This window comes from Strix aluco, chromosome 1 (assembly GCF_031877795.1).
Source record: "Strix aluco isolate bStrAlu1 chromosome 1, bStrAlu1.hap1, whole genome shotgun sequence".
Classification (NCBI taxonomy): Eukaryota; Metazoa; Chordata; class Aves; order Strigiformes; family Strigidae; genus Strix; species Strix aluco.
The window spans coordinates 91,944,412-91,967,113 of record NC_133931.1 but is presented as its reverse complement, the minus strand read 5'-3'; the positions used below and the strand labels follow the sequence as shown (position 1 = coordinate 91,967,113).

At 41.6% G+C, this 22,702-nt stretch overlaps 1 protein-coding gene across 1 annotated transcript; it reads right to left on the bottom strand.

Annotated features, from left to right (window-relative positions):
* Positions 1–2,069: 2,069 nt before the first annotated feature.
* On the bottom strand, positions 2,070–17,773 carry SERPINB5 (serpin family B member 5). Its single transcript, XM_074848180.1, has 7 exons — positions 17,655–17,773; positions 11,817–11,991; positions 9,139–9,276; positions 7,999–8,116; positions 6,450–6,592; positions 4,883–5,050; positions 2,070–3,578 (listed from the first exon to the last, which is right to left on the bottom strand). The coding sequence occupies exons 2-7, from the start codon at positions 11,988–11,990 to the stop codon at positions 3,186–3,188; spliced, it is 1,134 nt and encodes a 377-aa protein (XP_074704281.1). The 5' UTR covers position 11,991; positions 17,655–17,773; the 3' UTR covers positions 2,070–3,185.
* Between the last annotated feature and the right edge of the window lie 4,929 nt (positions 17,774–22,702).

Sequence of the window (22,702 nt, the reverse complement as noted above, 5' to 3'; positions counted from 1 at the left end):
ACTGTACTGCTTCTCCAGTGGGGCCAATTGGCTCTACGTAGCATTTTTCAAGTTTCAAAACCAAACTGCTCTTCCCCACAAACAACTTTTGTTACCACAAGACATTAAGATGTATCCCTTCTCTTCTACAAAATGGTGAGAGCAGGAAGCGGGCAATGACTACACAGCTGAGCAAGTGATGAGATGACTAGACACATAACACCGCAGTTTGCAACTGCCAGCAAAAGCCAGCCACGACTTGCTTTTTTCCATCAGGCCCATCACCTATCACTGGATAGTAATGCTCTGTTGAAAGGTGAGGTGGAGCAGCTTGGTGATCTGAGCAAGTCCTCAGCTATGTTTACTTTCTCCATCATAACCAACACCTTTCAGCACGTAAGTGTTCCTATACACAAGTTCCCACACACGTTTTCCCATGTCCTCTCATGCAATTTCTTGCTCAAGACCCAGAGGCCAGCATGGGTGGAACTGATCGATAGACTGTAACAGCATTTCTCACACCAGCAGGAGCCTTACTGATACTTCTCCCTCACCTGCTGCAAGACAGATAGGTTTCATATTGGGACTGGTGGAGAGAAGAGGCAGAAGTGAAAAATGAACCCGAGCTTTTCAAGGGCAAGCTACCCTGTTTATAAATGACCCATAAATGGGTTTGCCTTCTGTAGACTAAGACAGCTTTGTATCGCTAACATCTGCTTGCCTTGCATAGGCTGGGATATCTTTGCATTAGTCAGGAGGTGGAGAAAGATGTGCCCCACCCTAAGGCAGTGTTTCTCTCTGCTTTCATGGGATAACCCTTCCTGGCAAAGCTATCACAAGGAACTGAGAAGACATGCTTACATAAATTGTAAATTTGTGTGGATGTGCTAAATGCTCTGATCAGCATTTAAACAGAGTATGACCTCCATTGAATGAAGACTGGCTCCTGGACTAGAATGTTTTCAGAACCTGAAAAAGCTGAGAGAGTGATGCCTGAGCTTTTCTCCGTCAGGAAATCTCATCCAAGCAGAAAAAGAGGGATGGGGCAATCTGCCAGGGATTTTCATCAGTCTAGCAGACCAGCACAGATGTAGCAATAAGTGTGATATGGCCTGCTGGACAACTGGAACTACCCAACAAAGAGTCAGTGCCCAAACACAAACAAACTGTACTGACTATAGGCAACTAGTCCATCCTGCCTATGTATGGCCTGCCTGTGCAGCTGCCTGGTCAGTCATCAACCTCATGTGCAATGTCCTGACCCACCTCCTATAGGAAAACCAGTAGAAACCACAGTGACAACAGCTCTGGATAACTCTGACCCCAGCATCCAAAACAGATCAGACAATGTTGGAATGTATAAAACATTTCCCAGTCATTCAGCTATCACTGAAGTTATTGAGCTGGTAAAGATCTTTGCAGGCAATTCCTTCTCAGAAAGGATGGCCTGCAAAGAAATTGTTAAATTTTGCATTCTTCTTCTGACTACTATCCATGTATCAGGACACCTGACACATATCAGCAAAGACCCCCAAAGGTCTGCAAGATCTCACCTCTCATTGTTTCTGGTGGAAGTTAGTCCCCTCAGTACCTTCAAAGATATGGGCCAATGACTCCAGTTAACCCTCTGGTATTAAAACGAGAGCCCCTTAAAGGTCCACAGAGGGAAGGAAATTGGTAAAACCACTGACTCATTGTGACTAAAGGCTTCTCATGGGTTGGCAGGGCCAAGAATCAAAACAGAACTCCTGTCTCCAAACTCACAATAAGCACAGCACTGTTTTCTGGTGTTAGAAGTACGCATATTAGGGGTTGTATGTTCCCATTTAGAATCCTCTTTCCAGTTTCTTTCAGACCTGAAGCACCAAGAGGCATTCTCAAGTAAAATGCTCCCATTTTTTGAGGACACATAATTGAATTCTCTGTATATTGTGACCAGCTAGTAACATAGTCCTTACTGGGAACTATCATCATGTGATCCAGAAGGGAAATCCGGACATTGATTTAGTTTTTTACTAAACTAAATGTGTTAGTGAACACACAACAGTGAACACACAGACTGACGCTGGAGGTATTGCAGACATTTGACACAGGTTTTATAGTGCTTTATTCTGAACAGTAATTAGGTAAACTAGTACGGAACATATGCAGCAGGGAGTATTTAGATAGAAATGAAATCTGATTACCATGACTTCATATGGAATTTGGAGACTGGTAATTACAATGTTAATCTCACTCAAGTTGAAGTCCTTATTTCTTTTTCATGCTTCAGACATTAAGTAATTGTATGGAGTCTCCTTAACGCTGAATCCAGAACTAGAAATAGCAGATTATCTGTGCATGAGAAGTGTGGCACTTCCAGTATTAATGCAACTGCTTTCTATCCTAGACTTGTGTAACATTCTTTTTCTCAGGTTATATATACAGGGCTCCTCGTAGCTGCAGTGAACTGGTCCCATCTTCCATGTCTGAAGGGCACTGAGTCAAAAAATCCCATGCAGCAGTGTCCAACCTCCCCAATCTATGAAGTGACGTAGCTCACGCTGAAGTCTTCTGGGTATACATTTTGTCACCATGATTATTGCCTCTTGCATCCATAGGTCTCAGTGCAGCTGTTGTTTCAGAGATGCAAACTCTGATGCTAGCCTGAATTGTCTAGCTACACTGCAGAACTTGGGCACTGTTTCCCTGGGCACCAGCAGGGTCCAGGAGGGCACCCTGGACCACCAGAGTGTAGCCAGGTACAAGGGGAGGGCTATCACACCACATGTCCATCTTTTCCCATTCCAGGCAGCAGGAATCCACAGAGTGTGTGTCATGAGGAAGAGTGGTTGGGCTAGGGAGCAGGAATGTAGCTCTTCCTCCCAGAGCCCTTTCCAACTCCTGGTTTATCTAAAACAGGCTCTCAGTTCACTTTGTTTTGGGAAAAAGATGGCGCAGAGGAACAAAATACACTTGTCGCTGAGGCTGGGATACTTCTCAGTAAAATACAATGTGCTCTTCACAGTGGGAATCCTTCAGCTTAAGGGGATGAAACATAAGGAGATAAACTAGTTCTGCTGCATATGTAGAGTACATTGTATTACCCAGCTGATAGACGAACCTCTTAGATTTCCTTTCAAAGGTGATAGTCAGGATGCCAAGCTTTACAGAAACATGCACCACCATAAATGTAATTGTGCTTTTTCATAATGAACACGGCCTGCTTAAGGGGAACAGAATCGGCCTGAAAGAATCACGTTGCGAGTTTTATTGTGCCTAAACAAAAAGATAAATGGATGGTCAGCTTTAAATTCATCTTTGTGTTGCAGAATCCGATATCCTGGTACCTCTCGGGACTCACCACCTTGTTCATTTACTTCCAAAGAGACTTTATGGATGATCTTTGACAAAACCACGCCTTTTGTCTCACACATTTCAGAGAAATCTGATGCGCTCTCATTGAAGACATTAGTCATTCCCAGGCTTTCCAGAAGTGGCTTCAGGTCATAATCACCTTCCACACTAAACTTTGGAAGAAATACATTCACTTTGGTGTTGGCCATCATGCTGGGATTGGTCCACTGTAATAAGGTCTCGGGGGTGAGTGCCTTTTCCAGCTGAAGACATAAAGGAACAAAGGAAATTAATGAGCAGTCCAAGGAAAGTGAGAAAAAAAATAGACCATTCCTGAATTTCCCAGTCCTATCAAGACCCAAAAACATAAAGTCCAACCTTTGCTTTTGAATTCGCAACTGTAGCATTCAGGGTTAACATACTCTCATTTATACTAATGCAAGTATGATTTAATCCATAGGACAGGCCTCTGGAGCAACTCCACTGTATGTGCACACTCTGACTATTAGCCTCTTACAAGTTTTTGACAGGCAATCACCTCAACAACCATATGAAGGAACCTGTGAAACACAGTTCCTACCCAAGTTACACCCAGCCAACAGACAGATCCAAAAGTCTTGATTCCTGACCCTACGGAGTAATGAAATTGCTGGTATTTAGGACAGAAAAAAGACTCCAAATCCAGAGCCTGATGTCAATCAAACATGCAGATGTTTGAGCAATTTTTTAAAAACTGGGAAGTGAGGAGGCAGAATTTGGGGCCACAACAAAACAGTATTGGGAAAGGCCTCACTTGCATTTTAAGATATGAGTGTTCTGTAATTTACTCCTACATATAAAAGTACCTTACCGTTGCAAAGGCAAATTCCTCCTGCCTTTAAAATTTATGGCCGGTTGCAGCAAATTACAAAGGAGACTTGTGTGATCATCTGTCTCTTAATTGTTAAAATTTGAAGAGAGGTGAAAATACATTCTAAAATTTTCATAGAGAAATGACATAAGAAAAAGTTGTTCTTTAGGAAATGCCTTCTTCATTTTCAAATTTATGTGCAATTGTAATAAAAAATGGCTCATTTTCAAGCACCTCTGCTCAAAATTAAAATTTAGGGAGGTATAAGACCTTGGTAAAATAAACCACAAATTAACTGAATGAGGACACCAGAATAAATAAAGTCAGCACTACTGGGTACCCAGTAAGTATCACTTTAAGCACTTCACTATAGCAAGAACAAAAAATCTTAAGGTGAAAATTATTTTGGGGGTCCAGATTTTAAAACTGATGCAGATTTCTAAAGTGCATCATGGGCACCTTCTCCACTTTACACTGTCTTCTGCACACCCTATGTAAAACAAAGTCTTGTTCACAACCTCACACTTGACCACAGTGGAAACAATGATGTCACAAATATGAGATCAGAAACAGAGAAGCAGAATGAGAATGTAAATTCACAGGAAACTTGCTGTTTCTTTCTTTCTATATAGTGTCTAAATAACAAAAACCTTGCATAAGTATATGGCATTATAAGCAAGCTGTTTCCATCATACCAATTCTATTTTTTTCTCTCACCTGCTCCAAGCCAGTGGTCTCATCTTCAATCTCTTTGGGCAGCAGAATGAGCATGCTTATATGTTTGTTAAGGCATGGAAGCTCAAGGATGGCAACATTTAATTCTTTTACATAGCCCAGGCAAAAAGTAGCTTCCAGATTCATCATTTGCACTGGTTTAGTTTCAGTCTGCAAAACACAGAGGAAACAATCTAGCATTCCTTTTAATTCACAAATAAGATGGCAAGAAAGGAAAGTTTGTAAGCTTGCATGGAAATGGTACATTGAGTTACCATCAGAGAATTTGTTGGTTTTCATAGGTAATGAAACGAGCTGTAAGAGACCTTGTTGGCTTTTTGCAGTAGCAGCTTTCCAAAGAAAAGTGGAACAGAATTCTAATACAATAGCAACATATTGGGAATGTGCCTTAAAAGAGAAATTTACCTAATAGGTGGCCCTTCGTGCCTGTCTCACTGAGTGCTACAAACTATACTGTCTACAGGGTATCATAATGCCAGAAAGTGTCAAGCACAGATCACATCTCATCAGTGAACGTCAGGCTGTTTATACAAATAATTGATATTTTGGTTCAGGAGCTGAAACAGAATAAGAAGAAATTTCAGGCTTACCTAAAGCCCTATGTCTTCACTTTTCATGAATTAAAGAAAACAAAAAACCCCCTCTTTATTTCATAGGGAAGATTTATAAACTGTTTTGTTCACCTAGAAACTCATCTAAAATTCAAATGCAGTAGAAAAATATTACTTTAGAAAAAAAAAAACTTGAGATGTTTCACTTAAAAATTTCAGTGTTGATTGCATGGTGTGGTAATTTATGAACTTCTCATGCACATATATATATGTATATATCTGGAATATAATCTCTTTATCTCACAAATGTTGCCCAGCTTTATATCTTGGTTTAATGCTGACTGTCTGACCACAATATTCATCACTGGTCACAGATTCCTGAAGGCAATAGTCATAGGTGCTGCACTCGCTTGGACCTCGTGGCTAAGCAGGGCTGATATGCAGAGGGCTGCCGTTGACGTCAACCAGAAAGAGGGAGGTTGATGGGGTGCCATCCTTGAAGAGGAAAGCACAGGGCCAAGCACCTAAGGGGTATACTTAAAGAGACCCCATGGGTGTAGATGTTTCACTAGCTCTGTGATCACAAGAAATGCAATGTTTTGTGCTTCACCCCTGCTGGTTTTCGGATGCAGCCTCTCGTACAGGCTGCAATCACTTGGAAGAAGCTACCCATGAGAATATGTATCTCCTTGTAGGCAGTGGCTGCTTTTGATCACTTGTACTCAGCTCTTGTTGTCTAAATATTCTAACAGAACAGTCTGTTTTCACACTGGGCCACTGAAAGATGGATGTGAAAGCACCAGCAAAGTTTTAGAACAACACGACAAGCACACTGGTTTAGGGACCCTTGCAACAGCATGTAGGTTTAGATAGAGTATAAGGATGCCATGGTAATAATAAACATTTCTCATTTTCTCTTGTTGGGATTTCTGTAGTTCAAAGTTTGTATTTTCTTGAACGGAAACAGTACTCTTTTTTTTTTTTTTTTCAGAACATACCTTGTTGACTTTAAAAGGACATTCTTTGACCTCTGCCTCTGGAAACTTCTTCATCCAGTTTGTGACAAAATAAGCTGCATTAACTAGGAGGATCTGAGTCTGGTCATTTACACTATCCTCATTCAAAATAGTCTCCATTTTGCCTGCGAACAGGTTTAAGATGGTTGTTAATACAACAATGCATTATCAGTGTATCAGTTGCTTCAACTGAATATGGAAACATTTCACTGTAAATTAAAAAAATCTGTGTCCTGCACCTCACCGATAAAAGATTTCCGTTCTAAAGGAAAATTCCAAAAGGAAGTACTTACTTAAAATTGCAGCTTAATGTTTGAAATAGGATTTGTGATCAAGGTAGATCTTCCAAATGTTTTCTTAGCTTATATAGCACGTAATCAAAAATATGTCTACTGCTTTTGTTCAGTACCTTAAAGAAGGTACCGAATTTTCAGTGAAATTCAACAAGTGTAAGCAAAAAAGCATTTGTCATTTGGAGAGCAAGACTTGAAGGGAAGTTCCAGATTAGCAGCTACTCATTTCTAGACTGATACATGAGAATAAAATAACCAGAATAACAAAAAATGCTGGCCTGATTACAGTTCATAACCAAATACTGCTACAGACTTCAAAAAGAACATGGAAATGTTGTTCCCACCTTGCTCCATTTTAGACCTGTTCAAGCACTGCCATAAAAGACGACGGATTCAGAGCACTGGGGAGGCAAGTCCTGCCTTCATGCACGAATTGTAGAAGCAGGGCAAGGTGCTGCCACATGGGCACCTGTGCCGGCCTGGGAAGGACTAGACTCATGCAGCCATGTTTTCATATTTGTACCACACGAGGGCAACAGGCAGTAACCGACCCCAGAGCTGCAGACAGGCTCCATTACGGTTGCTGTGAGCTCTCGTGAGCCAGAGCCAGACCTCTGCCCCCACAGACTAGGCAGGCTCTGCCCAGGGACCCTCACGGTCACCGATGTGCATCGCCTGTGACTCGGCCCAGCAGCTGGTGGCTCAGCTGTACTGTAGGGAAAGCACTCACAGCCCTGTTTCTACAGGAAGGCAAGTAAGAGACACACATCTGCTTGTGGCACCCTTGCTGGCAAAAGCGACTGAGCTGAGCTGAGCTGAGCTGAGCTATTCATTAACAGCCTGAAAGTGCGAGTCCAGCAAGTACTTCCCATTACAGTAAAACTTTAAAGGAAACCAGGGCCTGGCCTCGATGTATTGATGTCAAATGTTTGTGAAGCACCACAGCCAGGAGCTGTCGTTCTCCCAAACTGTCTTGCTGCAGTGAATGTGAGCGGCTCTCCCCAAGGCTAATCCAAGGTCAGTCTCACATCTCCACCTTCAGAAATATTGCAGTAGTAAAGTTAGTGATTTCAAAACAGGCTGACGTTGCTAATCCTCATGAATCCAAATAGTAGGTCTAGTCCCATTGCTTTCACTACGCATTTACTTCTAAAAGCCTTCGTGAAGAGGTGTCACGAGGACAAGGATCTCTTTCTCCAAAGAGGCAAACAACATCCCCAAGGTTAAGCTGTACTCACCATCAGTTAGCTCTGAAAGAGATTTGTTGATCTTCTGTCGGGTTTCCTCGGTTTTTTCTTTGAACTCAACTAATTCCAATTCAGACGGAAAAGGCCTCTTTGTGGAGTTAACAAAGTCCTGAAAGACACAAGGTACCAAAGTCATCCTTGGTTAAATGTCATCCGCTCAATGCCTTTTTACAGAGCCTGCAACATCAGTATCCCGAGCTTCACCATAGGGTAGTTGGGGAGTTTATTATGATGGACAGCTATTAAATAACAGTTGATGACAACCAGGATGCACAGCTGCATTCAAGGTTGTCTTCAGCCCACTGGTGTTACAGCAGCAGCTAAAGTAACTTTGGTATTACAGGAGTGACCACGTTGACAGAATTTGGAAGGATAAAACAACCCTCAGTCCAGGCCTGGGTAAGAGAGACGACTGAGATAAAGGTCACAGGTTGCTCACATGATGTCTGTCCTCACCAGGTGAGACATTTGTTGCTGTGGACGGGTACTGGCCTTTGCTGTAGCAGAGGCTGAACAGCAGGCAATCTGATTATAGCATCATTTAAGCATGTTGAGTTTTCCAAAATATCACTTTTAGGCTGATGTTATCCTTGTTTGGGGCCCTACCACACAACATTTTTCTCAGTTATTCGCAAGGTCGATAAGTTATAAGGCCAAACTTCACCTTCCTCACTTGTGTTCCTTCAATAGCCAGGCTTCTGCCTCCTCAGACAGATTAAGAAAACTACCACTTATGCAGTAATTACTTGGGTGTGTGAACTAGACACACACTTGCACCGCCAACTCTTTTTAAAACTCCTTTTCACTCATACTTACAATGCAAAGACCTTGATGTGGTATAGAAGTTATGTTGCATTCAAAACCTACTGAGCTACTGACCTAAAGCATATTAATGAAAGAATTAGAAGTGTTGTAATAGTTGCATTGCTTGGGGTCAAGCAGCATACTCATCCGTCCTCCTACAAACTTTTATGGCAGATGAGAATATTATGTTGTTCATCATCTGAGTCTAGTCAAGTAACAGCCAAAAGTGAGAGAATTTATTTTAAATAACATTGCAGTCTGACACCATAACCCATCAACATGCTGGCCAAGCAATTCATAGCACCAGGGCTTTTCTGCAGTACTTACTGTGGTAGGATTAAGTGACTTGTCTACAAAGAGCCGTTTGACCATTTTCAGTGCAAAGAAAGAGCTGAGTTTGGAAACATCTGAAGTTACTGTTTGAAACCCGAAAGAAACGTCTTTGACATCTTGTAAATGGAGTACCTGTTAAATGAACATAATAAAATACTAAGCATCTTTTTTTTATTATTATTACCTAACCATTCTTAACAGCTTAACAAAAAATAATGCTAGCTCGTGACCAGAGCTGTGGCTTTTTGTATTTAAGCTAACGACAAAGCCTCTGGTTGTTGTTCCTCAAAAATCATTTATTTATTTGATATTCTCATATAAATCTAAAAACCTGATCCTACCAGAACTTTAACCAAACTAATTTCTTTCCTGTGAGCAGTTCAAAGAAATCAATAGAGCTGTTCTTGCTGGTGATGTAGCTTAGCTGTTTAAAACTCTGTAGTATGGAGTCATAATGTTTTCACCAAACTTACATTCACGTTCAAAAACCTGGAGATTTTAAGTCAGGTACATGAGGGTCCCAGTTAGTCTCCTTTCTAAAAGTGGGCTACACCTTTAAAAATGCTTAACATCAAGTTTTCTGATTGCTGTGACTGATACATGACATCACATGATATTTCAGCAAAAATTGATCAGATAACTATGTCTGTTTTGGTAGACAAGGTATGAGCTGGAGGTAAGGCTGCTGACCCCACATGGCCACCTCCCAGATCCTGGGAATGATGGGTCCATTCTAGGAAGTCCTGTGGTACCCTAAAACTCGCCGCTTTTAGGCACCAGAGGTGAGAGGTTACTGCTGGTTTTGTTTGAAAATAACCCTGTAAATATGAATTGAACTTCTAATGCCTGCTTATTACCGGGTCTTTGATGGTGGCTGCTTCATTACAGCCTGCCCAACCCTCCTCACCTGTCTCAGATTCCTGCATGAGGCATAGCAGGCATTAGCAACCTTCTTTTCCCTTTGTCCCTCACTCCTGCTCTTTCTCCCTGAACACATCATATCTTCACAGACACAACAAATTGCTGCGCTGCCTTAGCCACCCCTCCATGTACTCCCTTCTCCTTGCTCAGTAGGAGTAGAAGGAAATAAGCTCCCAAAGACACAGCACCAGCACAGCTCTCACAGTCAAACTCCACAGTCATTTCCTCAGAAACAACTTTCTCAAGTTACTTCCTTTTCCTCCACAGTTTTATTTCTTAGCATGTTGAATGCAGAAAGCTTCTGTGCCTGGAAACTATGTCTGGGAAGAAAGCTACACTACTGCAGCTTCTCTAATTGGGAGAGCTTTTGGCACAAGTTTGTTAACTGATATTCCAGAGTAAAACTGACAGTCTGGCTCCTTTTATATCCAGTATTTAAAATGCAAGCACAAACTCAGGGCAGGCAGAAGCTAGAACAGACATGGAAAATAGGACATAGTACATTTAAAAACATACCAAGTTCTCCTTAGTATCTGTAGTCAGCGCTTTTTTTATACCACTTGAGAAATATGAAATATAAATACACTTGTGTAAAAGAGCTCCATTTGTGGATGTGTATGTTAACTTATTACAGGATCGTTCAAAGCAAATTGCAGACACAAGTGAAAACAAAATTAAGGGTAGGTTAATATTTTGAACTCTCCCATTAGAACAACCATGCCTGAAATGGTGAGGAAACTACAGGGTGTCATTGAATTTTTTTTTTAAAACAATGCTGTGTAGAAAAATCTGCAATGCCTAGAAGATCTTCATGGATATATTGCTGTGCAGCTCTGCGAATAGCACAAGACTCATTGCAATTTGTGGCATGAGTGGGGGCACGAGAGGCTGTGCTCAGGGGTACCTTCAGTGAAGGAGGAAGTAAAGGGAGGAATTCCCAGAGGAGGGAAAATGTATTCAAATATGTACAATGTCCCTCAGAGCCAAGTGATAATCAGCATATAAATGCATACTGAATTTGCTTCTCATCCATCTTTAGGTAACTGCAGAAACCATGGGCACACTCACTGGGATAAAAAGGCACTACACAAATCTGTGCTTACACAGAGGCAGCAGAAGAGGCTGCAAGGCTGCTTCCCTGCACCACAGAGTGAGCTTGATAAACTGCATCATGGCTGCCACGCTGCATCATGGTGTTGGAAACCCCTTGGACACCATCAGCTGCTTGTAAGGAGAAACATGGTTGAAGTTGTGCCCTCTTCTACTGCATCCACCTCCTCTTAGTGGTATTACGGGAGAAAGGGGAAATGTCAATGACAGGACTGTTAAGCATACTTGCTGCTGACAGAAAATGGCAAAAACATTTCCAATACTATAAAGCTTAGACATTCTTGAATAATGAAAAAACAGTTATCAAGAAAATGCAGTGATCTTGACTGTGACTTGCAGCCACAATCAACACTACGCTAAAAGGAGACAAGGTTTTAATGCAGCTGTTGAGGACTCTGCCATGTTCCCTTCCACCCCGTACATGCTTGAGAAGGCTTTTCCTTTATGTCAGATTTTCAACTTCTTTTGCTGTGTGGGGCCACAGAGAGTGGAATTTCATTCAGGAATTTCAGACGGATGGTTTGCAGCCTGGCTTACAAGGGAACCAGCCACCCAGTAGAATATTAACAAGAATAAATAAGAAAGCCACATCTGACAGTCTTATAATTTTGCAGCCACAGAGCAGGATACTGATAGCTTACCTGTTTCATTTGGTCTGCAGTATCACCTTTCGTAGCTTTATATGCCAGAGCCAGAGACGTTGAGGTACACAGTGGGGCAAAAATAATATTGGCTGTTTTGTCCTTCTCACATAGTTTTTTGAACATATCAACTGCAAAGGCAGTGTTTGCTAGTTGCAGAGCGTCCATTGTCATCCTGAAACAGAAAAGGGAAAAGAAAGATGACTCAGAGTGTAATTCTAGCTCCTGTTGTGGTGGGACTGTGTCAGAGCACTGAAGGAGACTGGACACCAGTATGGACACTGGGCAACTTGAACCTTCAGGAAAGCAAGGCCTGAACGAGCCCACTCAGCCTCAGAGCACACTGGTAGCTCCTGAGGAGCAGGAAGGTCTCATTCATATCCAACCAATGAAATGCAAGTGGTTCAGTAATAGATATCATCTTCAAGTGACAGCCAGCAGTGCCACATGTTACATGGAGCCAGTATTACCAGAAGCACTTGGGGAAAATTTGGGTAGGTCAGGGTCACCCATGCATATTGAGTCAAATTGGATCACATATGAATTTAATCTGTTTTTAATTGATACTCTTAAAATGTGCCAACTTATAAGGTACTTCGCCTATGCTCTGGGCTCTCCTGGCTCTCAGACAGGCCTTTAATAGTCTCATAATCTTTCCTGTCTCTTGCTTCATGGCTAATTGTTCATTAAAGCTTTAGCTTTGGTACATGGCTTCCTCTAAGGGATTCCCCTAGCCATTCTCCCTAGCTTTGCTAGAAGTCTCCAGAAAGCTGTCTGATCCTGTAGGTTGAGATAGTCGTAGAAACTTAAAGGAGGCCTCCTAAATAAATACTGCTCTGTGCCCACTCATCATTTACGCTGTTTTAACTACAAATATTTTCCTAGCCATTCTTAATAACTGCAATTGCCACAGGGCTGTTAGATGATCTGTGCAGTCAGGAATGGTAAGGGTGGTGCCCAAGGGACAGTTGCTGCAGTCCATGCTCTGGGAAAGCCAGAGAGTATTCCCATTTTCCAGACTGCTTTCACATGCCTGAAATTGCACTTTGGTGTAAGCACATTTGTGTAGATTCAAGCTAACAAGGGTGAGCCAAAGAATTTCAGTCAATAGCACAAGTCTGGCTTTAGACCAACAAGCACACAGAAGATGACCCCTTTGGCATAGTGAATTTGACACTACTCTGCCCCCAGTATCATGTATCCCTAAAAAAAAGGCAATCTGTTAAAATTGGTTAAAACAGCTCCACCAAAGCAATTGACAGAAAGGAAATGGAAAAGATGAATATTGGGAGAGACTTCAAAAGTTATAAGATTTCACACAGAACCTAAAAGGTGTCTCCAGCATTTGCTCTCTCTGGGAAAAATGGCAAAATACTGCAACAAATATGGTGTGGAGGTGTTATTTTAAAAGGTGTGTTCTTATCCTGACACGTACCTATCTACATTTGCATTTCAGGCTCTGACACTGCAGATCTAGGGATCCTATTTTATCCTATAATGAAAAGGAAAGTCAGTTATTTCTTATATTTGTAGGAGGTTTGCTAATCTTTTGAGAAGCACCTTAAGGACAGGGATTTATCTCCAATAACTGACTACTTAATACTGCAGTCTCATTCACTTACCTAGTTCATATCATTTGCATCCTAGCCAGGAAAAATCTCACTGGATGAGAGCAGAAAGGTACAAGAAGACAGAAAGTGGAAGAAGGAACATATGGGCAGGGAACTGTCTCCAGCAAGGTACCTTTGTTGACCATTCACTCTCATCCCGGTTTGGAAAGGCATTTTGAATTAGAACAATCTCCTCTTTGAATGCATGTGTCATACTGCCCAAACTTAACTGAACATCTGACACCATTGTACAGATGCTGTGGAGCAGTTATGGTACTTGACAGTAATGAATGACTTCCAAATCATCTGCGGTATTTATACATTTTTATGGGAGTAACAAAACGGGTGCATAATTTGCCTACGACACGGTAGAGAAAACACTTTGATTTACTCGAAAGGCCTGTTGGATTAGAGAAGGCCTTTTACAAAATAAATGTCTTTATTTTTATTTTAATTAACTTGTACATGTTCTTGGATCTATTTGGTAAGGCAACAGGTTTATTTGGCAACTGGTTTGTTTTGAGCTAAAATATGCTGTATAAAAGGTTACTGAAATGCATCGCACAATCCAATTCAGTAAAAAAAAAAAAAAAATACTGGCATAAAACCAAGGCTTTTTAAATCCGTGTTTGAAAAGCACAGCTAACCAGCACTGCACTCTTGCAAAACGTTCTGACTGTTGGTATCAGCGACAAAGTGTTTGCTAACAAATCCCCTCCCACTAGAAAAAAAAGAAAAAAGGAATTTGTCTTGAAGAGATGAAACATTAAATATATATCACTGAAGAAAGTTATCCCCATATAAAAATATAGAGGAGTATGCTTTGCAACATCTAGAGGCTTTGCTAGAACTCTGAATTCAGAATGGGTCTGGCCAGGCTTGTCCATCTTCCAGTAGCCTGGCAGTGCCCAGCAGCTGCTTGGTAAAGGGAGATTATCCACGTGAGATCCCGTTTCACAATGTCAGCAGGTGTCAAGCCAACATCAGAGTGAGGTTCAGAAAATGTGTCTCAGAGATCGTACGGGTGTAAAGGAGAACTAAGAGCCAGCCCAGCACTGCAACCATCTCTCTCATTTACGTAGTTGCAATTTCTCACACATGAAAGCAACTAATTACCAGCAAAGTCAAGTTTGCCAGCATGCACCTTGAAAGAGAAGAGCTTTGGGCAGAACAATGGCAAAAGACAGTTAAAACAAATTTGAAGGACTGAGACTGCCAATGGGAGAGTAACTTGGAACAACATGGCAAAGGAGCAAATGTAAAATCATCCTCTAAACTGCCTCTCCGCAGTTGCTCATCCCAGACATGCACCTTTGTGCTTGTGCATGTCTTAAATTCCCTTGCATAGGCTACCTATCTTCCCCATTAACTCAACTCTTCACACATGAACACATAATACATATGCATACTTTGTCTCTTTCTCACTCTCTGCCCATCCCCCCAGCTAAAATTTGAAGATTTGGGGCAAGTACCAACTTCCCAGGTATTTCTCACTGAGGACCTGGTGGAAAATTACCTAGGGAACCAAGAATGTGTCATTTGACATCTACTACCCTCAAGAAGACAAACAATACGAAGAATCTCACAATGCCAAACGAGGGATGTAGTTCACCTGAAAAAAGTCTTAGTTGCTAGTGGGGTAGAATATAATTCTTTAGTGTTGGCTGGCCTGATATATTCTATTTAGGCCTCTGGATCTTCCTTACAGGCTAAAAATCAATATGCAGTAATAACTGCTTAAAAATACTTCTTGTTCCTTTCTGTCTTAATATTGCAAATGTGATGCTGTCATTCTAACATTAGTATTTTCAGTTATATTGGCAAACCTAGGGTGATTTTAAGATGTGTATGTGCTACCTGTGTTGCGCTTCCTTGGATTGCAAGAAATTCAGAGTAAGAAAATAAAATAGAAAATTTTGCAAAATTGAATGATACTCTTCTTCCTTATGCCAGTGAAAAGCTGTACCATGGCTTAAAAACTCTTCTGATCTCAATTGATAACTGATACTGTTCATGTTGAATCATTTTCTACAAAGTTTCAATGTTCCTTTTTAGTGAGGAAAATGGGAGTTATTTCATGGTGAACCTTCTACTTACCTTTTGTTCATCCAGTAACTGCTGATATTCTCAAAGCTTCTTTTGTCCTGAGTGAAACTATTTCTGGTAGTGGTAAATCTCTCCATTCTTATAATTTCTTTCTCGTAGTGCTACTATTAAATAATGACCATTCAGGACATTTTTTGGGGAAAAAAGCTCAGTTTCACCTTAACCTTGAATGATGGGATGGATAACAATGAATAATCTCTATTCCACCATCTTTTTCAACTGCACCTGGTCATTCAGTTTTTTAATGCTCCGTTGATTAGCAGTGTATGACATTTAGGAGCTCATGACGTTCATATTCTTGAAAAGAATTTACTGTATTAAATACTACCAAATCTGAAATCTTGTTAAAGCCCTGAGCATCCCAAGTCTTGTAAGTCCATTAAGGCCAGTTCCAGTCAAGTGAGAAGAGTTGAAGCTCCCATCAAGAGCAAAGCCCATTAGCTGCCCATTAGAAGTCTTAGAAATCAGATGCAGCTCCTGAGTCAGTAATCACAAGGAACCTTCAAACAGGGAGGGGTCAAAAAATTGAAAATCACATTTTAAAAAGGCCTGCTGCATGAATTCTTGCTGAGTGCCTCCTTTCCCGGGCAAGCGGTATGTCAGCATTTCCAGAGAGGCCCGCGGCACTGGGGCATCTTCTAAGCACAGGTAACTTGTGATCCACCCAGCTTTGCTTAAAACTGTGACTGCCACAGAGTTATAGAAACAGTTTCAGATACAGAAGGGAACTGAAAGGCTACTGAACCAGTTTAGAAAAACATGATTTGAACTTGTTTACTGGTATAAGACACCATTTTTATTTAGTCACTCTTGAATGCAACAACAACAACAACAAAACCCCCCAAAACAACAGAGAGGCTTTGTTTACTATCTGCTTACTAAGAGAAAAGATAAATATAGCTTATCTTTTAAAAATATAATCAGGAGAATTGCAATGTCTGTGTGGAAATGTCTGACAAGTTAAGTTAGCTATAGGGTAGGGATAATCTGATAAAGGAAAACAAGTATTTATTTTATTCCTGTCTCTGTTAAGCAGTTCTCCCTGGAGAAGGCACCTGCGGCAGATAAAGCGTGGACAGCACTGGCCATACAGTGCTGGGGGGTGTATCTGGTTTACAGCTCAGGAGCTGAGTGCCAGCACTGTAGTCTCTCCAGTTCAAACAAACTTCCACCGAGAGGATAAATGACATGAAACAACCCACACGCATGCCTCTCAAGTGAGGCATTAATATTTGAAACTAGCTCAAGCATTTAACATGACCCCATTTCAGTTCTTACTTGGCAAACACAAAATATAAAGGAAATAAAAGACTTCTGTAGGGCTTTTCTTCTTTCTTCTACACAAATGACAACTCCCCACCTGGCAGACTACCTGGCTACGCAACAAGGACAAAATTTCTTTGAGGAACGCAAGACATCAGACCGATGTGGGACCAGAATGTCTCGTATGGTCTCATATGGAAAAAGCACTGTCAGCAGTATAGCAGGGAAAGGCACTCCAGGAAGGAAAGAGAGAAATGAGCCACCACAATATGCTCTGTTGTACCTCAATAGCCAGTGAATTCTTCAAACTAAGTGGCCACACTGAAAATAAATTTGTAATTACTGGACCTAAGTTCCTGCCCTTCACTTTAAACAAGTGCGGATTAGTCACTTGATTAATAAATCAAAGCAAGCAAAGCAGAGTGTACACACCTCTGCAGAAAATGAGAGGAATATTCCTCTGTAACAGAGACTTACAAAACAGTCTAAATACTATTTTGACACATGGAGTGTACACAACCTGCTTTTTCTGATACGGGGAAAGCCATTTGCAATAAACCACCACATTTCAATAATTCCTAATGCCCTTGCTGTCTCACCTGCCAGATCCTATTCACTGCTTCCAATTAATCTTTTCAGGGAGAAGAAATATGGCATAGCAAATGCAGCAATTTTGGGATGAAACAAAAATATTGTAGTTTGGGAAGGTCTTTTTGCTCCTTTAATTCCACATGATATCCTTTTGTTCAAATTGCCTTATCCCACTCTCTCTACGCGATTATCTTTCACAATTGAGATTTGTTAACTATTAGTTAGGCATTAATTAAAATATCAGAGGAAGAAAAAAAGCTGTACTTACTTTGCAAGGCTACAATGCTGGTAAAGGAATCAATGAAATTGGTACAGCACGAAGAACTAGCTACCCGTGGTGAAACCTTGCAGAGCAGAGGACTCAGTTAACTTGCCTGCTCATTGACACCACTCCCACTTTCCCAACCTTAATTTGTGCACACACACACTCCCTCTCACTCTTGCTTTCCTTTTTTTTTTTTCCCCTTAATCATTCTTCATGGCAACTCCTACACTGGAGGAGCAAAATGATTCACACCAGAGTTGTCTTTGCCTGCCCAGCTACTGAAGACAACAACAAGCTCTGGCAGGAAAGAGCAGCCTTTGTGTGTTGCCTTCAGCAAGCGCAGTACAAAAGGCACCAGACAAGAATGAACGAAGACTATGAAGGAGAGAATACAGGAGTGGATGAACAATTAAAAGACCTTCTGAGCAAAACCAGTAGTCCAAGTTACATTGGAATTGCCGCTAGATGCAGGAAAATTGTAATTGTGAAAAAGGCACCCAGGAAGACAACCAAAATGTGTAGGAGTGCCTGGCTGGGCAGTTTGCATATGTATATGCATTAAGACAGTGTCTGAACTCTGTCTTTGTAAGGGGCATATGTGTATTTGTTTGCCTTAAAAGCCTAAGGCCAGACTGGAGTTAATGCTCAAGGAAAAATATCTGCCCTTCTTGTTGCTGTAATGCAAGAGCTTCTTCCCATAGGCAGCTGGGTCCTCTGCAGGGGAGCAGCTTTCCCGGCTGCTAGCTGTCCTCAGAGGTGGGAGGGAAACAGAAAGTCACATCCCTTCACATGCAGGATGGGGACCGCTGGGTTCATGTCAAACAGTCCACATTACTACTGACAAACACGACAGGGTGGGAGAAGAAAGTAAGAGGGAGAGGTGATGGTGCAGCCCACCAGGTCTATTTTTATTTGAAAGATGTACATGGTCCTCAGCGAGGAAGAGGTGGCCTACCCCTGCTCCATACCATTCCCTGGTTGGAGCCGCTCACAGCAGGGAACACCAGCAAGTACTCCCTGGGAGGCCATGGCTACACTTCAGTCCCCATGAGGAAACAGTGTGCCACACCACAGGCACAGCTCAGGTTCACACTGCAGCAACCCCAGGTAAACGTGGCCCTGCACAGTTTTAGGCTACAAAAGGCAAATTCAAGATAATTGAGTTTGCTTTCAGGTTTGTAGTGCTGGTATGCCCAGCTGCCCAAATGAAAAGGCTAGGAAACCAAAGGATGTGCTTTCACCGACACGGTGCCTGCCTCCTTGGTGACAGTGGGATTTGGGGACCTGTTACCTCCTTCTGGGACAACACACTCCTGTGTTGCTTTCAGCATAAATCACACTGTGCCATGGCATCCTGATCAGGTCCTACCCATGTTTCCTTCCAAAAGGCTCTTAAGCTCTTAATACCTAACGGAAATTATATTTTACTTTCTGCTGTGATGCAGATTACCTTCCATCATTACCAGACAGCAAATTTAAAATTTGTCTGCTTTGCCATAAGTGAATTCATAACAAAGACAGGGTGTGGATATGTTTAAGCAATTAAAATAAGATACAGGCCAGCTGGCTAAACAGTGCCATCTGGGCCATCGTTATGTATCTAATTATGCCTTCTGTAAGAGAAATTTTGACGAAAATCCACAATAATGTTGGCTGCCAGACTCTTCTCAGATGTCTGCAGGTAATCTAAAGCCAAGTATTGCTGTCTCTGCAGGAGTAGACTTTCCTTCAGACCCAGGTCTACCAAGCATAGTCACTGTGAAGTGGCTCAGGGGCTTCTGGATATGCTGCAGGGTGGTGGACAACAGTCAGATTGCCTTAACAGAGACAGCACAACTCACCAGATCCATTTCCTCACAAGCGATAGGTGGGAAATATAGTTATAAGTAGGTGCATCAGTCTCTTTTAAAGGCTGGACAGTGGAAAAGGAAAAGGACTCTGCATTGCTAAGCTGGAGATGTGTAAACATCACTTACCCTCCACTAGATAACTGCTCTGGGATAGCTGAGGTCTGGAAATACAGAGCTGTATAGAATCCTTCAGCCTGACCTATTTACTGCTGAGAAATTCATTATTTCTGGTCATGGTGCCATGAAACTAATAATCACTGCTGCAGTTGTGATGCTTCAGATGAAGGGGTCCACACTGGCACCGGTAACTGAGCGGCTCAGAAGGCAGTCCTGCTACCCCTGAGAATGGATATTTTGGGCTCATTTGCTGTTGGTGGTAATGTTAGAATAACTGTGACTTCCTGGTAGCTTCTTATTCATATTTATGCAAATTCCTGACATATGACTGAGCCTTATATCCCAGCCAGGAAGATGAGGAAAAGCAGAAGATGCTAACTCAAAAAGTAGAAGATGCTTAACCTCAGGTAGTTGAGGTTTACAAGGGACAAGAAGTGAGCAGTCCTCCCCCAGCCCAGGAACACTCATTCTCAGTCTGACTGAATGACAACTACTTGCATCAGCTTCCCTGTCTCCTGCATTCACCTTTCACTAAATTAGTCTTGTTCAGTTTAATCTCAAAGTATTTTCAACACACACCAATTATGATCTCTATTTCTATCACCAGGTTAAAAAAAAGATAGAACCAGTAACAGGATTTTTCCTTATAAAAAAATGAAAACTATTTTTAAGCCCTCTGTGGGTTGGACACCTCTTACTGTGATATTGTCTCAGAAAATAAGGTAAATAAATAAAGTAGAAACAATGGGGGTGTGACGTGGAACACTTTGAATATTAAAGTGTGACGCCTTTTAACACAGACAAGTTGCAGTCTGCCAGCAAAGTAATAACAGAGCTCCTGTCCTCACTCTTCCAGGTCTTCAATAGCCCAAGGAAAAACACAAAGACCTCACTGGATGGTAGGATCCAGCAGTTACATATGTGTGTCTTCATCTACAAACTGGCAAGCTGGACACGCTTCATTGCAGAAGGGATGCAACCAGCCAGGTGACTCTCCTGTTACTCAGCCGGCTTTTGGCTCTCGCTCCCCCAGCTCTCCCCACCGCTCCCTCTGAACACCTCCCAGGGACGCTGCCCCCACATGCTGCTGGAAAGGAAAGAAAAACAGCCGCCTTCTCTTCACTCTTTGAACAAGCTCATTTGGGGGAAGGGAACGCTCCTGCTTCTCAACACAGCATGGAGAACTATTTCAACTATTTCAGAGTCTCAAAGCGTCCACTGTAGTCTTTTTTCTTTTTTTTTCTTCTCCCAAACTCACTAATGCTCAGTGCATGTCTGATTGCAATTAATGCTGTCAGGCTTTGGAGACCACACGGGAAATCATCTACAAGTGGGACTGAATAATGAACAGAATAAAGTGGTGCATTCTTTCTATCCTGCCAGGCATGAAAGGTCTTCTAAACTAGTTACAGCTTTCGGAGTAAGCTTTGGATCTTGCAAGGAAGCCAATGATAGGAGGTCATTTGTATACTTCTATTTTTATTGAGTGACCTATAATTTTAACACATTTAGAAAAATTCAAATAGTAAGACTGCAGTGTCTGTAAACAGGTATACACAGCAGAACCTTTCATATTCCTCACATAACATGGGTCTGGATTACTATTTAGCAACAGGAATAGGCCATAGCCAAAATATTTTCCATTTTCGTAAGAAATGCTAGCAAAGGTCTGACTGACAGTTATAACCCACAAGTTAATTTGAAATTAAAATAACACAAAGTGTTGTTCTATGGTTCCACTGAGAGACACAAACTGAACAGTAACAAGCTCTCTTTCTCTCTTTTTTCTTTCTTTACAAGGCGTTTGCACTGATATGCAAAAAGGATGGTGTCACATAGCAACACACTGATTCAACATGTATGGTAACAATAGTTTTCTACAGACACGTCTGCTGATGTAGAAGTATTAGTCACTGGTGATTACTTCTAATAATGGACAGGAAATTAATTTCTCATACTTACATGTGCTCACTTATGGGTTTTTTTAGTGAGGCTGTTCTGGACTAGGGTATACATTTCATTGGGAAAAAAATGAAATAGGCAACCAAACAGCTGACAGCTTTCAGTGAGAACAAAGCCTTTAATCTGGCAAATGGGTAATGAATGATCCCATGTGCTGGAATCAGGCTGTTGAGGATCTGACTATTTTCCCCAAAGGCACTGCTCCCAACACAGCACCAGGCATAATGCTTGGTGCAATACAAATAAATCAGTTTAAGTAGTAAGCTAACTAGTAAGTCAAAATACAAGGGGACATCCATATATGTCAAAGATACAAAAAACCCTGACATGTTATTCTGAAACTTTATCTTTTTCCCACTGTACAAAGACTAAGACCAACGTTAGTGAAACAAAAGCAGAGAGACAATGCTTTGGATTAATTAGTTCCCACTAAAGCATCTGTGATCCACTCCCTCCAGGAGGAAAAAATTTTGAACCCAGCCCTGTGTGCACTGCTGGTTCAGGGTGCCATCTCATGGGGACACAGATAACATTCTTTCTCCTTTGTCACTGATGCCCACAGTTCTGCACCAGCTTCCTTTGCCAGGCTGGAACTATGACTCAAAATCACCTGCCTTACGTTTGTCACAGAAAAAATGCAAACACACTCACATTTGTCATGTTTCCTTAGTCATTTTTTTTCCATTTAGTGATATTTTCAAATCTTTGAAGTCACACTCCCTAGTACTGTTTAGGTTAACGGATTCACTTTATTGAAACCACCTTACTATGGGAGCACCACTACTGAGGATGCTTTCTCTACATATTCACAATTTATTGTGCTTCATTATAGACCTGTGGAGGACCTCAACTAGTGAATTATTGGCATCATAATAATCCATCACTAAATGCCTAACTGAGCATAGGAGGAGTTTTAGAATTATCCTCCTTCACCTAGCAAAATAAAATCTTTTTGGGGATAGGATTGCTCCTGTGACTAGATCAGTGTGGAAACTCTAAGAGAGAGGAGATCACATTGACATAAGGTAAATTAGCAGAAGTACCTTTCCCAAGGGGAGTAAACGGACCAAGCAGCCCTCTCCTTCAGACACCAAACTAGTTTTAAATCAGAGCTTCAGCAGT

What these genes read in the sequence shown, in the direction of transcription:
- SERPINB5 (XM_074848180.1), bottom strand. Translation starts at nt 11,990, where the DNA reads ATGACAATGGACGCTCTGCAACTAGCAAACACTGCCTTTGCAGTTGAT. An exon ending in AGTCACTTAATCCTACCACA is followed by an intron (nt 8,117 to 9,138) that starts GTAAGTACTGCA and finishes TGTGTCTTTCAG; the next exon opens with GACTTTGTTAACTCCACAAA. An exon ending in GTCCTTTTAAAGTCAACAAG is followed by an intron (nt 5,051 to 6,449) that starts GTATGTTCTGAA and finishes TGTGTTTTGCAG; the next exon opens with ACTGAAACTAAACCAGTGCA.